This window comes from Pseudonaja textilis, chromosome 1, assembly GCF_049901715.1.
Source record: "Pseudonaja textilis isolate UNSWEBS1 chromosome 1, rPseTex1.2, whole genome shotgun sequence".
Classification (NCBI taxonomy): Eukaryota; Metazoa; Chordata; class Lepidosauria; order Squamata; family Elapidae; genus Pseudonaja; species Pseudonaja textilis.
In genome coordinates this window covers 211,205,853-211,219,196 of record NC_141990.1, presented here as the reverse complement: position 1 = coordinate 211,219,196, position 13,344 = coordinate 211,205,853, and the positions used below count along the sequence as shown (strand labels likewise).

The following is a 13,344-nucleotide window of genomic DNA, read 5'->3' as shown; positions in this document are numbered from 1 at the left end:
AGCAATTTCTTCAAGATGAAGGAATTGTGAGAAATGCCTTATTTCATTTGGCAGATCCATGAGGGTAAATGCTGGGCTTGTTTCAGGAGTTATGCTGCTTTTAATAAATTGGCAGAGTGCCCAAGTGGTGTTTATATAGTGCTAAACCTGTAGAAAGGAGAAAAATAGCTACAAAACTCATTTGCAGAGTAGGCATCTAACAGTTTCCAATTACCAAGTAACTTCTCCCATTTCCTTTGATTTTTGACTGGGTGAAACTACTTGGTGTAGGGATAAGTATCTAGTTCCCATTGTGGTAAGAGTTGGACCCTGTGATTTATGAGATACGGTCACTGTGGTATGATAACTCTGATGAGATTTGATATCAGAATGCATGCATCTATGCTATTAACGGAGTCCTTTGCAGTAACCATTCTGTACCAATATGGTCAAGAACGAATGCTTGTCATTTCTGTTGCTCTTCTTTTAAGGATATAACAATGGTTTGGTTTATGTTCGGACATGGACAAAAATCCTTTCATTGTGAAAAGATACTTCCTCTAACGCGTTAACTTCCTTTGGCAGGTGGGTTGCATCAGTTCACTTTCTGCCTGATGATTCAGTTGTGCTGCGTTGAAAAACATTACAAATCCACTCAAAGGGAAGTGTTAATATGGCTGTTTCATAGAGAGCACGGGGTTATTCCCAGGGCTGAATGGTGGGGCAAATCGTTAATGATGTTTCTGTATTTTTAATAGCTCTTTTTTTAATTGGTCTCAACAGATGGCAACCACCTGGCTGACACTGGCTTAGCTTGGAAGCTAAGTAAGATCGGTGTGGGGTAGTGCTTAGTGAGGGACTTCGGGGGGAACAGAGGTTGAAGGCTAGATGGGAAGCAGGGGGGAACGTTCTAGGAAGGAGGCAGTGTGAAACACTTCTGCACTGCTGCATGGCTATCGCCATGGAGTCTCCAATTCTGGGCCTGACTTGAAAGAGAGGATCTTGTAAGCCTCCGGTAGTGCCCAGTTTTGCTTGTAGCATATACAGAGAGTCCTAGACCTATGATCACAATTTGAGCCTAAAATTTCTGCCGCTAAGGGAGACATTGCTTAAGTGAGTTTTTCCCCCTTTTACAATCTTTTTTTTGTCAAGAGGTATTAAAAATACAGCAAACACTACTTGGGAGATTCTTAATACAGACATAATTTGCCCCACCGTTTGTTAAGTGAGTCACTGCAGTTGTTAAGTTAGTAACACGGTTGTTCAAGTGAATCTGACTTCCCCATTGACTCGGGTTATCAGAAGGAGGCAAAAGCTGTTCACAAGACCTCAGGACACTCATAAAAATGAGCTGGTTGTCAAGTATCTGAATTTCAATGAACGGGACACCAAAACAAACTGTTGTAAGTGAAGGACTACCTGTACGTAAAGAAAAGAGGGAGAAATATGCACTCAGGCGGGCTTTGGAGGGTGGGAGCAAGGATCGATATGGCCTGCTTCATGCAATTTTACTAAGCCAAAATAAAACCCTTATTCTGATGCCACTTTGTACACCTTTTGAGATAAGTATGACTTCGTTATGATTTTAAAAATTCTGCATCCAAAAAAATTCTCCGTTTAGGCCCCGTGATTAAAAGAAGAACTTAAACAAGTGTTCAGTTGGGAGATCTCTTTGGTGCAAAATACACATCTGAACTTGGCAACAAATCAAGAATCTTTGGGATTTAGCAGTTATTTAGAAGAGAAAGGAGCCTTTTGTACGTGAACTTTTTACTAGCAAAATGATCCTTGTTTTGCATTGTTGGAAGAATTTTCCTTCTGGGTTCAGTTCCAAATGGGGAAAAGGACACTGGAATCATGGAAGTTGCTTGGAAAGATGGTATAATGGTGGACAGGGTCACATGCAGGGGTGGGATTCAATTTTTTAAACAACCGGTTCTGTGGGCGTGGCTTAGGTGGTGGGCGTGGCTTGGTGGTCATGTGACTGACTGGGTGTGGCCAACTCAATATCACTCCCATCGAGGCACGCATCTCCTCGCCTGGCCTCTCATGACTGGGAATGCTGCAACAGTCATAAGTCTGAAAAATGGTCATACGTCACCTTTTTTAGTGCCATTGTAACTTTGAATGGTCACTCCAAACAAGCAAAGTACCAGCAAAGGAGGGAAAAAAACTCCAGAGAAGTTCCAGAGACAGGAAGTCTAGTCCTGCCAAGAATGTAATAAGGGTTAACGGAGAGGCAGTTTCTGTAAGCAACACCAGAATGTTTCCTTCCTGCCTTCCTTACAGGATTAGGCCAGTAATTTTTTTTAACAACCGGTTCTCCAAACTGCTTAGAATGCTAACAACCAGTTCTAGCGAATAGGTGTGAACTGGTAGAATCCCACTCCTAATCACATGCCTTGGAACTCTTGGGCGAAGAAAAGGGAAGAGATGCTGAGACCCTGGGTTTTATACCCTCTCTGGCTTTGAACTTCCTGGGCACAGGAAGGGTATCCTGATTGATTTCTATCAGAGGTCATAGCTAGTTTTGTAGGTTGTCTGTGTGCTAAGTTTGGTTGAAACTTGGTGGGTGATGCAACGAAGGGCAATTAAATGGCTTTGCCTGAATGAGGTAGATCTTCGTTATGTAGAATAAACTGGCCCAGGCCTTAATGGCCCATTAACAAAAGTGGGGGGGGGGATGAGGTTCTGCCTCTCTGAGTTTCTACTTTTAGGGGAAATATTCTCCCTTTTTAATATATCCTAAAATATTTCATTTTTCTAGGAGAGGAGTGGGTTTTAACTTCCAACAACACTATAGGATTTCAGCATTTTGGGATATAGAAAAAGGTGATTTTTGTCTTTATCACATCAGAAAATAACTTTTCTTGTAGAGAAATCGGAATATTTAGTTAATCTTTGGCTTCAGGGTGAAGACTAAATTGCTGGATTCTAGAATGGATGCCAAAATTAAATGAATTAGCTATTAGGATAATGCTGCAAAGAATCCAATTAGCTGTTAGAAGAAAAATAATCAAGACAGTTGAAAACAGGCCTACCAGATCTGACCGAAAAAGCCAGGCCACCCCAGTAGAGCTATATAGAAAATTTCTAATTCTTTTCTGCCATCTAGTCAGGATTTTTGCAACCTAGCTATACTAGGCCAAGTGTATACTGGATTCAGTGACCCAAGCTTTTAATTTGGTATGAATTTGTAGCTAGTACTGAAAATATGCCAAGAATGGGACCAAAAATAATGGAAGGTTGCCCATCATTTTTAGTTTTGGCCCTATAGGAAGTGCTTGGAGGAAAAATTCACCCACTCTCTTTAGATGGCTGAGGTTTCTCCTCCCACCCCCATTTTTATACAAAAAAAGACATTGCAAGATTCAATCTCGGTCGGTCGCCGGGGACCAGAGTTTTAGTCTTTCTTCTGAGCTTTTGGACTCGTTCTGGAGCCATCCTCAGTGAACTTCTCTTCACCGGAATATGTGCTTTTGAGCTATTCTATGCTTCACGTGTATTTGGTGCTTTCCTATTGATTGATATGTTGATGGCCTGTGATTAGCTGTTGTTTTCTTGTGCTACCAAGTCCTTGGCTCCTAAGTCCTTGATAAGCTGGTGGTAAATTAGCGTTTGACTGACAAGAGGCCCTATTTCCCAGGCTTCAATCATTTCCCTGGCTATCTTTGTACCAACATGGCCAACAATCTTAGTAGCTGCGAAATTGAATATATGTCCTCAGAGCCCCCAGAGGATTATTAGGACGAACATGGACCCCCCCTCACCTACACATTAAGTTAACACAACCACGAGGGTCTCCCTTCCCCCTCCCCACCACCCTGTTAGAGGCTTGTTAAAAAAAGGGGGGGAGGCTGCCAGGGCAGCGAAGCAGATGGGAAGCTGTGTGTGTGTGTGTGTGTGTGTGTACGAAGTATGGAGGAGCGGCGTTGGAGTCTACAACCAGCCCACAAGTACATAATTTTTTTCAAGTGGGAGAACGATTCACTCTATACAAATGAAAGAGGAGTGACGCTTTCCTCACCCACATCCCCTCTCCTCCTCCAGTTTATCTTCCTTCATTTTAAAGCCACCTCTTTGGCACGGCTAGCATGCACAGATCCTCCGACTAAGCTAACAGTGGCGCCTCCTTTTGGCGTGAAGGATTTTGACGGGGTGAGAAATGGAAGTTCATTCTTCAAGAACTGAGAAGAAGGGGAGAAAGAGAGAGGAGGTGGAAGTAGAGGTGGGGCGATCATTGCTGCCATTGGTGCGCGGGAAGGACACACCTTCCTTCCTTGCCGTTTGCCCTCCGATGAGTTGATTTGATCCAGCTTTGGATTGCTTTGCTTGCAACCTGCAAGTCCCCTCCCCTCTGCACCCTCCACCTGGGCGCATCATTGACACACCGTCCCGCTGTTGTTTTTTTAAAAAATTTGATTTTGTAAAAATTAAAAATAAAATTCCCTTCATGGGCCCCCTTGAGCTCCATGGGCCCTGGAAAAATGTACCGGCTGAACCCCCTTGTCCTCAGGCCTGTAAGTCCTTGTTCATTGCAATGTGAGGCTACCAATGAATACTGTCATGAAAGGGGAGAGTCCCATATGTTTGATTTCACATTATATGGGATCAACACAGTCAAATTTTGTTAAAATTTAATTGGATAGATTTGAAGTTTGTAGTTAACTGAAAGACGATGCAAGCCAGGTTACTTCAGTTGGCAGGACTGATGTTCTTAAGTATTCTGCATCTCCTTGGGGTCACTTGGTTATTACCAGGCACATGGTTTATTCACAACAGGCACTTCTACAAGAAACACACTACCTTGAAATAGCAGTGCAGTTGACACAAATGCTAAACCAAAGTATTGTAATGGATTTTTTTCTTCAGCAAAAACCACAAGGTGTCAGCACAGCTTTTCTTTCATGTAGGAATGGGGAAAAGATGTACACTGAGTGTCTAGTGAGGTACCAAAGGCTGTTGAGAAAAAAAAATACTCTAGGTTTTTTTAAAAAAGTTTATGTAATCCTGAATTGCTACCAATACAAAAATGAATGTAAACCTGTGAATATCATGGAGCCCAGTTGTCTTTATATGATGATCTGTTATGAGCTTGATTTCTTCAGGCATTTAAATAGTCATGTCTCATTTATTAGTATATTACCACATCATCTTTAAAAATGTTTAAGGCTTAATCTGCACATGTTTCAGGGAGCATGCCCTGGTACCATTATTTTGAAAAAGCAAAACAAAAAAAAAGGTTAGGCTGCATGTCTCTGATTTGATTTCACTCTAAAATTAATTGGAGTGCTATTTTTTGAATAAACGTCATGTGTAAACCTTTAACTTGTTTGTATAAATATATAAAATGTCTTGTAAATATACTCAATATTCAAAGGATTCCAAACAGCTAACAATTCTTTGTATTTGTCCAATAGAATTTTTGATGGGAGTTATCTTAATGCTGGACCAAAAATATAATCCCTTAAATCCCATATCAAATTAACGCTGCGGCTCAGGTGTACTGTTTTAAAGAAGAAATTGAGTTTAGTGGAAACAAGTGCAACTGGTAAAATTCCAGTCCAGATACCTAGGGAATGCTATAGGTAGTCCTCGACTTACAGCAGTTCATTTAGTGACTGTTCGAAGTTGCAAAGGCAAGTGACTTATGACCATTTTTCACACTTACAACCATTAAGTGTAAATTCACTGAACAAATGCCTCACTTAGCAACAGAAATTTTGGGCTCAATTGTGGCCATAAGTGAAGGACTACCTGTACAAGCTTTACCTGCAGAGGTTTAAGTTTTGCTGCCTGAATTTGAAACAAATTCATTAAAAAAACAAAACAGCTGCCAAGTAAGCTCATTAAAATCCGGTGCCCTCTAACCAAGAGAGTCTCTGATGTTTTGGGTTCTTTGGAGGTAATTGCTAAAAATGTGTGTGTGTATGAGGCTCTTTCCTAAGTGGTCATTAAAGTGGGCCAATGCAATATGCTCTGGTTTCTCAAAGTACTATGGGGATCAAGGACAATCCCCTGCCAGCAGCATTCAGTTCATTCAGTTCTTTTTTAAGTCCCTTCCTGCCTTAAGCAGGAATCTTCAATCTACTTTAGGAAAAAGCTCAAATTCCAAATTTTCTCAGGAACTTTGCAAACTTCTGAGGTGCCCTTCCCCTCTTTTCCCCAAGTTTGAAAATCTAGGATAAAATGAAAAGGAGATCTAGAAACAGTCTTTTACTGCAAATAAGAAAAAGAAAGAGCAGGTTATTTGCATCAGTTCATAAGATTACATTTTTTTACAGTATGATAACAGGAATAATAAAATGTCTACTGTAAAGCAGGATGGTAACTTTACAATTCCCAAGGCACAAATTAGGCAGTGCAGAAAAACATTGATATAGGCAGTATGTTACCATTTTTTTTTAGTTTTGCAGCAGATATTCATACAGAATAGAGATATAAAAATAATTTTCAAGCCAACATTACGCAAAACTTTCTGTTCCAATATTGTTTAAAAATACAGAAACTATTTACAAAGAGGTTGTGTTTCCTATTGTGATGAGAGAGAGAGACAGAGAGAAAACATGGTTGGTTTCTTTAACAAAATTAAAGTCACTTTTAAAATGCTTCATGCAGACAGGAATGTTTCATAACAACTAAAGCAATTCTGATGCTTTGCAACATTGACATGTGACTTTTTGGCAGCCATCAACTACTAATGTAATAACTGTATGGGCATCTTTGCATAATAGAGACAAATGATCTATTAAATTGTACGTGCCACAATTGTGTATCTTATATATACTGTATGCAAGAGGCCCTGTCCTGGCTGTTTAACAAGGATTTTTGCATTATTTGATAGAAACAGACATCTGTTAGGCTGGATGCTGCCACATCATTTCTAGCCATCAGGGTCAAAGTGATCAACCCTTGCACCATTTTCTTAGTAATGATTTTAGACTGGGTTGTCAAACTGTGTGCAGGCCATGCCCAACCCAGCTCCGCAAAGGGGAAAAACGCAAGGAGACGTCACGTGACGCGGTGAGTTTGACACTCGTGTTTTAGGCGGTATTCATCAATCCAAGTGTTCTTTCAGCAATGGCCCTGGCCAGCTAGAGAATTCTGGGAATTAAAATCCTTACGTTGTCGGGGGAGACATCCAGGTTCCAAAAAACATAGTGCCTTTGATACAGGGGAGAGCATATATAAAAAAAACACCTCTTTGTAAATATTTTAAGCAGCCATGTCATTTGGAGGGATTGCGTGGTTGGCTTGGAAGCTCCAACCCCACTAGCTCGGTATAGGCGGCTTGGCATATACTGCACTTCTGCAGGTTACAAAGCATCATTTCTGGAATTTCTGCAGAGCCCTAATGCATAAGCACAAAGTTTCATTAGTTTCTCACTAGTCATTAGTTTCTATCTGTGAGAAAGCTCCTCAAAGGACATCTAAAATTGGCTTAGCTCCTGTGGCACGGAACACATTTTGAGTTTTTTTTAGAAATTAAAAATGTCACAGTGCAAATGTAAGCAGTTTCTAGCCCGTAACCACAGACGTACTATTTTGGATACGCTATTACAGACACGAGGTCATAATGGCCGCTCATATAATTTTCTTAATCTATGAAAACAGGTGGGGTAGGTTGTTAAATTTACTTCATATAGTTACAATTTTCATTTAATGATCAAATTAACCAATTTTATAAATTGAGAAACAAATATAATGCAATGTTTGCAACGTCTTTTATAGCCTTTATTACATATTGGTTTCTTACACATATAACATAAATTAAAAGTTAACTTTTTAACTTTGGATCACAGAACACGTTTTTCTTTTTTCATCTAAATTTTCATCTTGCGCCATTTCCTCTACTTGCAGAATTTTTTGAATTGAATCTTTCAACTCTTGGCATTTTTTAATGCAATCTTCTCATCATTTCATCTCTAAGCAATGTTTCTGCTTAATTGTTTGACAAAGTTGAACCTGGTTATTTTCTTATTGGTGTTACCACAACAATTGTAAAGGATTCTGAAAAATATTGCCATAGGCCATCTTCTGGTATGCGTTCCACTAGAATATATGGCGCACTTTTGGTCTAATGAATCAACATCTCCTTTATTACTGTTGTAGTAAGTAATAATTATAGATTTGTTGCTATTGGGGTCCGTGTATTCATTATGATGCACCAAGGATACTAAACATACTGTACGATTTTTCTGTGGAACATATGACAAGAGGATTATTTCTTTTGTAAATGTGTACATGGAAGAGCCAATAGCTTTCCTTCGATGCGGAAGAAATGAAGGAGGAATTTCAGCTTTAGTTTTCTTCAGAGTCCCTACATAAGTCAAGCCTCTGCCTCTTAATTCGTGAACTACCTCAATCGAACTAAATCAGTTATCAGTGGTTATATTTCTATGTGTACGAAATAGAGGTTCAGCTAACCTCAATACAGATTGAATAGGTTTGGAAAATTTGTGGTCCTCCTCTGATAAAGATTGTCCATCTGAATTCTTGCCTACATATAAATAACCCTTGAAAAAATAGCTATTGTGAGAATCTATAAGGCATAAGAGCTTTAGCCCATATTTGTCAGGTTTTAATGGAAGGTACATTTTGAATTTGCATCTCTCAGGAAATCCGGTTAACACTCATCAATGGTGGCTGACGTTCCAATTGTATAAGCCTCCTGACAATTTTTTACAAATTGTGCAAAAATTTCTGCAATCAAGCGGTGGGATCCAATGCGCATCGTTCCTTTCGGTCAGCTGAATCAAATGCATCGAAGAACGGCAAATCTGTTTCGATCATTACACATCTAAAAATTTCTGGACCAGTTCCATCAGTAGCAAGAAGACTTTTTCATGGTTGGATCTAAAAATTGATGTATAGAGCAGCAAACCAAAAAAATGTATTGATCTCTATCAAATCCATATCGCGCAGGTCACTTTTTGTTTCTCCGTCCTTGAACTTCCATCTTTCTGCTCTAATTTTTACATTGGTCCACTGAATGATGGCACTAATAATTTCTTCAGAAAATAATAATTTCCAAATCTTGAGGGGAGTAGGTGAATTTCCAAGGTTTCTAGCTGCTGGCCGTATATCAGGTAATTGCAGTACAATATTGTGACTAGTGGTTGTGGATCTATAGCTTCTAAAAAGTGCCGAAGTCCATTGAATTTGAAATTGAATTTGTTCTTGCCATATAAATTATTGCATGATGTAGATAATACCTGATCATCAATTTCATCGGGAGCTTCATCATCACTGATGTCAGAATTGGTGGTGGCGGCAGGTTCCTCATCATCCCTTACAAAATTTTTGTTGCGATCAGATTCTACTTCACTCAGATCACTCTCTGCGTTTTCATACCATTTTAGGACAGTGTCTTCAAAGTCTTGATCACCAAATCACACTCTTTTTGGCGAAAAACTTGGCCCCACATTATTTAAAAAATATACGTTAACAAAGATCTGCAGTCAAAATGACTGAAAATCAAATTCAAACGCTGCTACAGAAAACACCAAATGACTAATGCAAGCGCGATGCTGCACACACTCTTATTGGCGGGAAAACAAAAGCTATTTGCAACTGGAATGGCCCATTTCTTAAAACAGGGGTGTTACGAACATTTTAGAAAACTGTTGCGGTCACTATGACCGTGAGTCTGTCGTTATGCGCTAGCATCCCAGATGCAGGCAGGTTAAGAAGCAGATTGAAACAATAGGTAAAGAAATGATACGCAGCTGATTCTTATGGCTACTTTGCAGTTATTTCGAATCAAGATCCATGCCAAGCTTGTGAAATAATTACAGAAATTACATTTCTTGTTGCCAGCTTCCATGGGAATCATGGCTCAGGACCAATTTCTGCAAAATTACCTGAAAATCTTTGCTGCATAACTTTATAGCCTGTTTAAACTGTACCAACCTCAGCAGAAATTTGTCTGGTAATGTAAGAAATACTATGTGTGTGTGTTCCAACCTTGTATAGCAATAGCAATAGCACTTAGACTTATATATCACTTATGCTAGATAGACTCCATGTGTAAAATAGATGCTGGGGAAGGTAAATGCCACCCTACAAGGGTTTGTGAATCCAACAGGTCAGTAGGTTTCTGTAAACCATGTAAATCTCAGTAGTCTATTCACTTTGAAGCCAGCATTTTTACCATGTTGTTGAACAAACTTGGTTATATGAAACTAAGCCAAATATTATATATATTATCTTACTTTAGTGATGTGTATGACCCAAGCCAAGTAGCTTGTCAATGGGACTCAGGTTCCAACTTCAAAATCTGGAACAAGCAAGTCCTGCTTCAAATATGTTACAGTACAGCCAAGTTCTTCATTGGATCATTGCACACTTTCAAAATTGAAAGATTTGGCAAATTATTTGTAGTTGGGCCATTCAGTAGGTTCAATTCATACTAAAAAAAAAAGACACTTTGAAATACACAAAACCTCTCTGTAAAAGCACCTTACAACTTTTCTTTGGATTATGCGGCAATTGCAACTGTTTGTTCTATTGTGTTCCACTGCCAATTCTTTTAAAGTTCACACTGAATCGAAAATTATTTTACTGCATATGAAGAATTGACATCGCAATGCAGAGGCTGGGTGGGTGCACAGCCATCAATTAATAATTATGTCTACGTGCAGTAAGATAGCATTGGAACACTTCATTCTTCAAAGTTGTAAGACCATTCAAAATGTCACCTTTATTTTATTTAAGTTTAAATCTGTTAAATGTGTTCACCTGCCTATCTTAAATTAACTTCTCTTTCATTGTATATGCTAGTAGGTTGCCAATACAGTTGCTGCCCCTTGCCTAGTTTATAGGCCAAGCTTTATCTTCTTTGGGCAGTTTGTCCCCATTTCTTCAGTGCTGCCATGGATAACTGAGGGAAAGGACAGCTCTCACTCAAGTGCTAAATCTAAGCAGTTTATCCAAACTATTCAGGAAAAGCAAGCCCTTCCTTCTATGTTACCCCATGACTGAGACAATGAGGAAATGAGAATGATAGAGCTAGTAGGTAAAGACAAAACATTCAGAATGGTGTAACTACAATACCTTTTAACAGCAGATACTGCACACCTGAGGACCAGCTCTCTGGAACGGAAGGGCAGCTTTTGCTAATACTAAGTATAAAAGGATTCCAAAGTCCATTTTATCTAACTGATCCAAGTGCTAAAATGCTGCGGATCTAGAGCAGCCGTTCCAAAATTGTCCTTTATGTAGATTTACTGTCATTAAATGCTTTTCAAGGCCACTGTAATGTAGCATCTGTGGATAAGTTGGCATCTGTAGAATCTCATTTTTTTTTTGCAAGAGAACAAGATCCAATCTCAGGTTGCCATGAGATCATGATATCTGAAAGCTCATGAGGGTCTATGCAAGAATGTAAATTTTTTTAGGAGACCTGGTGATCTCTCAAGGTTTTGAAATAGATGGAAGAAACATCCTTCTTTCCTTTCCTCCCTCCTGCCTGTAACCACACCAGGGAATACAAGCGGCCCCCAGATTACAAGCTGGATACCAACCTGAATCTGTGGCATACTTATAGATGCATTCTCTCAGAAGAATGACCTTTGATTGATTTTGACTTGAGTGAATTTGTTTATGTGAGAAATGTGACTCATATTATTTGCTGCAGCTATGTGTACATATATAAAATATTCAATTCTGTCTCCATAATGGCTGATATTGTAGCTCCAAAGCTTCTTTGCCCTTTCCTTGTTGTGTATAGAAATAACATTATGCTGAAAAGTTTTGGAACTAATGGAAGGAATTAAAACAGAGTTGCTACATAAGTAGCTGCAGGGTATTTAAAATAACGCTCCCTGACCTTTGTTGACTAACTTCTAGGCCAGGGGTCTTCAAACTTGACAGCTTTAAGACTTGTAAACTTCAACTCCCAGAATTCCTCCTCCAGTCATGTTAACTCAGGAATTCTGGGAGTTGAGGTCCAAAAGACTTAAATTTGCCAAGTCTGAAGACCCTTGTTCTAGGCAGTACAGTCGATTCCCTCTTCTCCTGTGAATTAAAGTATTTTCTTTAATAACTAGATGTTTGTTATTTGTGAGAATTAGTTCTCATTGTTTGATTAATAAGGGGTTGGGTATAACTGAAAGTCTCAGTTTCACAGAACTTAAAACATCTTTTGTTTGCTAGAGAATCTCCTTAGCTAATCTATTAGTGAACAACATTAGCAAACTAAATGTCCTGTAGAAGCAGCTAATCTGTTCAGAAGGAAGTCCACATGTTATTCATGAGTGTTGGTCTGATTGTAGCCTTGTGAAAAGAAAACCTGGTTATCAGAAAAACAAAACGTTTCTAGTGTTGTGTTCTACCTGTATTGAATAAGCAGAATGCTTATGTTTCCTTATGTATGTTTCAATGGTCTAAGTGAAAATTCTGCACAGATGTTTTTAAGGCAACCTTTTTATAACTTAGAACTTTTATCAGTGTATTCTTAATGTTACTCTATACCTTTCTCCTGAAATAAGATATTGCCCACGATTTAATGATCCCAAGTAGGCTTTAAAAAAAAAACACACAATAAAAACAGAATCATAATGCTTCTTCACAATTGTAATGGAAAGAGAGGTTCATCAGCATCACACAGTGCTGCTGCTTTCTCCACTGGAAAATTCCCCAGATGCTCTCGGCAACGTGAACTTGACATACCTGGTCCGCTCCCACCCACTCCTGATGCGCTGCAGTCTTTGGCTCATGCAAGGAAAGTTGAAAAAGAGCTTCGCTAGGATTATGGTGCATGGCACTAGGAGGGTGAGGGTGAAAGTGGGAGGCAGGTAAAACTTGTACTGGTTTTCATCAAAGGCTCTTGTCCAGCCATAAGTCAAGGTGTGGAATGTGCTGATCACCAGAGCAACGAAACCAAGGGTAGACTGAAAAAAATAGGGAGGAATAAAGACCTGTTATTTTCTGTAACGTTAACTTTTATATTCTACTTCAGGGTTGCCAAACTAGATTTCATTGAGGGCCACAACAGGGTTGTTTGACCTCGGGGCTGGCTGGGCATGGCCAGGGTGGGCGTGGCCAGCTTGACGCCACTTGTGTCGGAGGTGCCTGTGGTGGCTTGACCACTCTGCCAGCGAAAATGGAGCTTGGCCCTCCCGAGCTCCGTTTTGGCTGGCAGAGGGTTGAAGGAAGCAGTCCTAGCCTAAAACGGAGCTTGGGAGAGCTGCACACAGCCCTCCTGAGCTCAGTTTTCACTGGCAGAGGCACCGTGGGCCAGTCTTTTGATGTTTCCAGGGTGCCCTTGTGGGCCATATTTAAGCACCTGAGGGTTGGATCTGGCCCGTGGTCCTTGAGTTTGACATCCCTGCTCCACTTCAAACATACATCCATATCTGGATA

At 39.7% G+C, this 13,344-nt stretch overlaps 1 protein-coding gene across 4 annotated transcripts in view; it reads right to left on the bottom strand.

Annotated features, from left to right (window-relative positions):
* Positions 1 to 6,180: 6,180 nt before the first annotated feature.
* The window catches only part of STEAP3 (STEAP3 metalloreductase), a 71,493-nt gene continuing 64,329 nt past the window's right edge, over positions 6,181 to 13,344 (bottom strand). For all 4 annotated transcript variants that reach the window (XM_087920358.1, XM_087920356.1, XM_026714652.2 and 1 more), the window contains exon 5: positions 6,181 to 12,872. In XM_087920358.1, the coding sequence (XP_087776484.1) occupies positions 12,582 to 12,872 (291 nt within the window). In that variant the 3' untranslated portion in view covers positions 6,181 to 12,581. The remainder of the gene's footprint in view (positions 12,873 to 13,344) is intronic.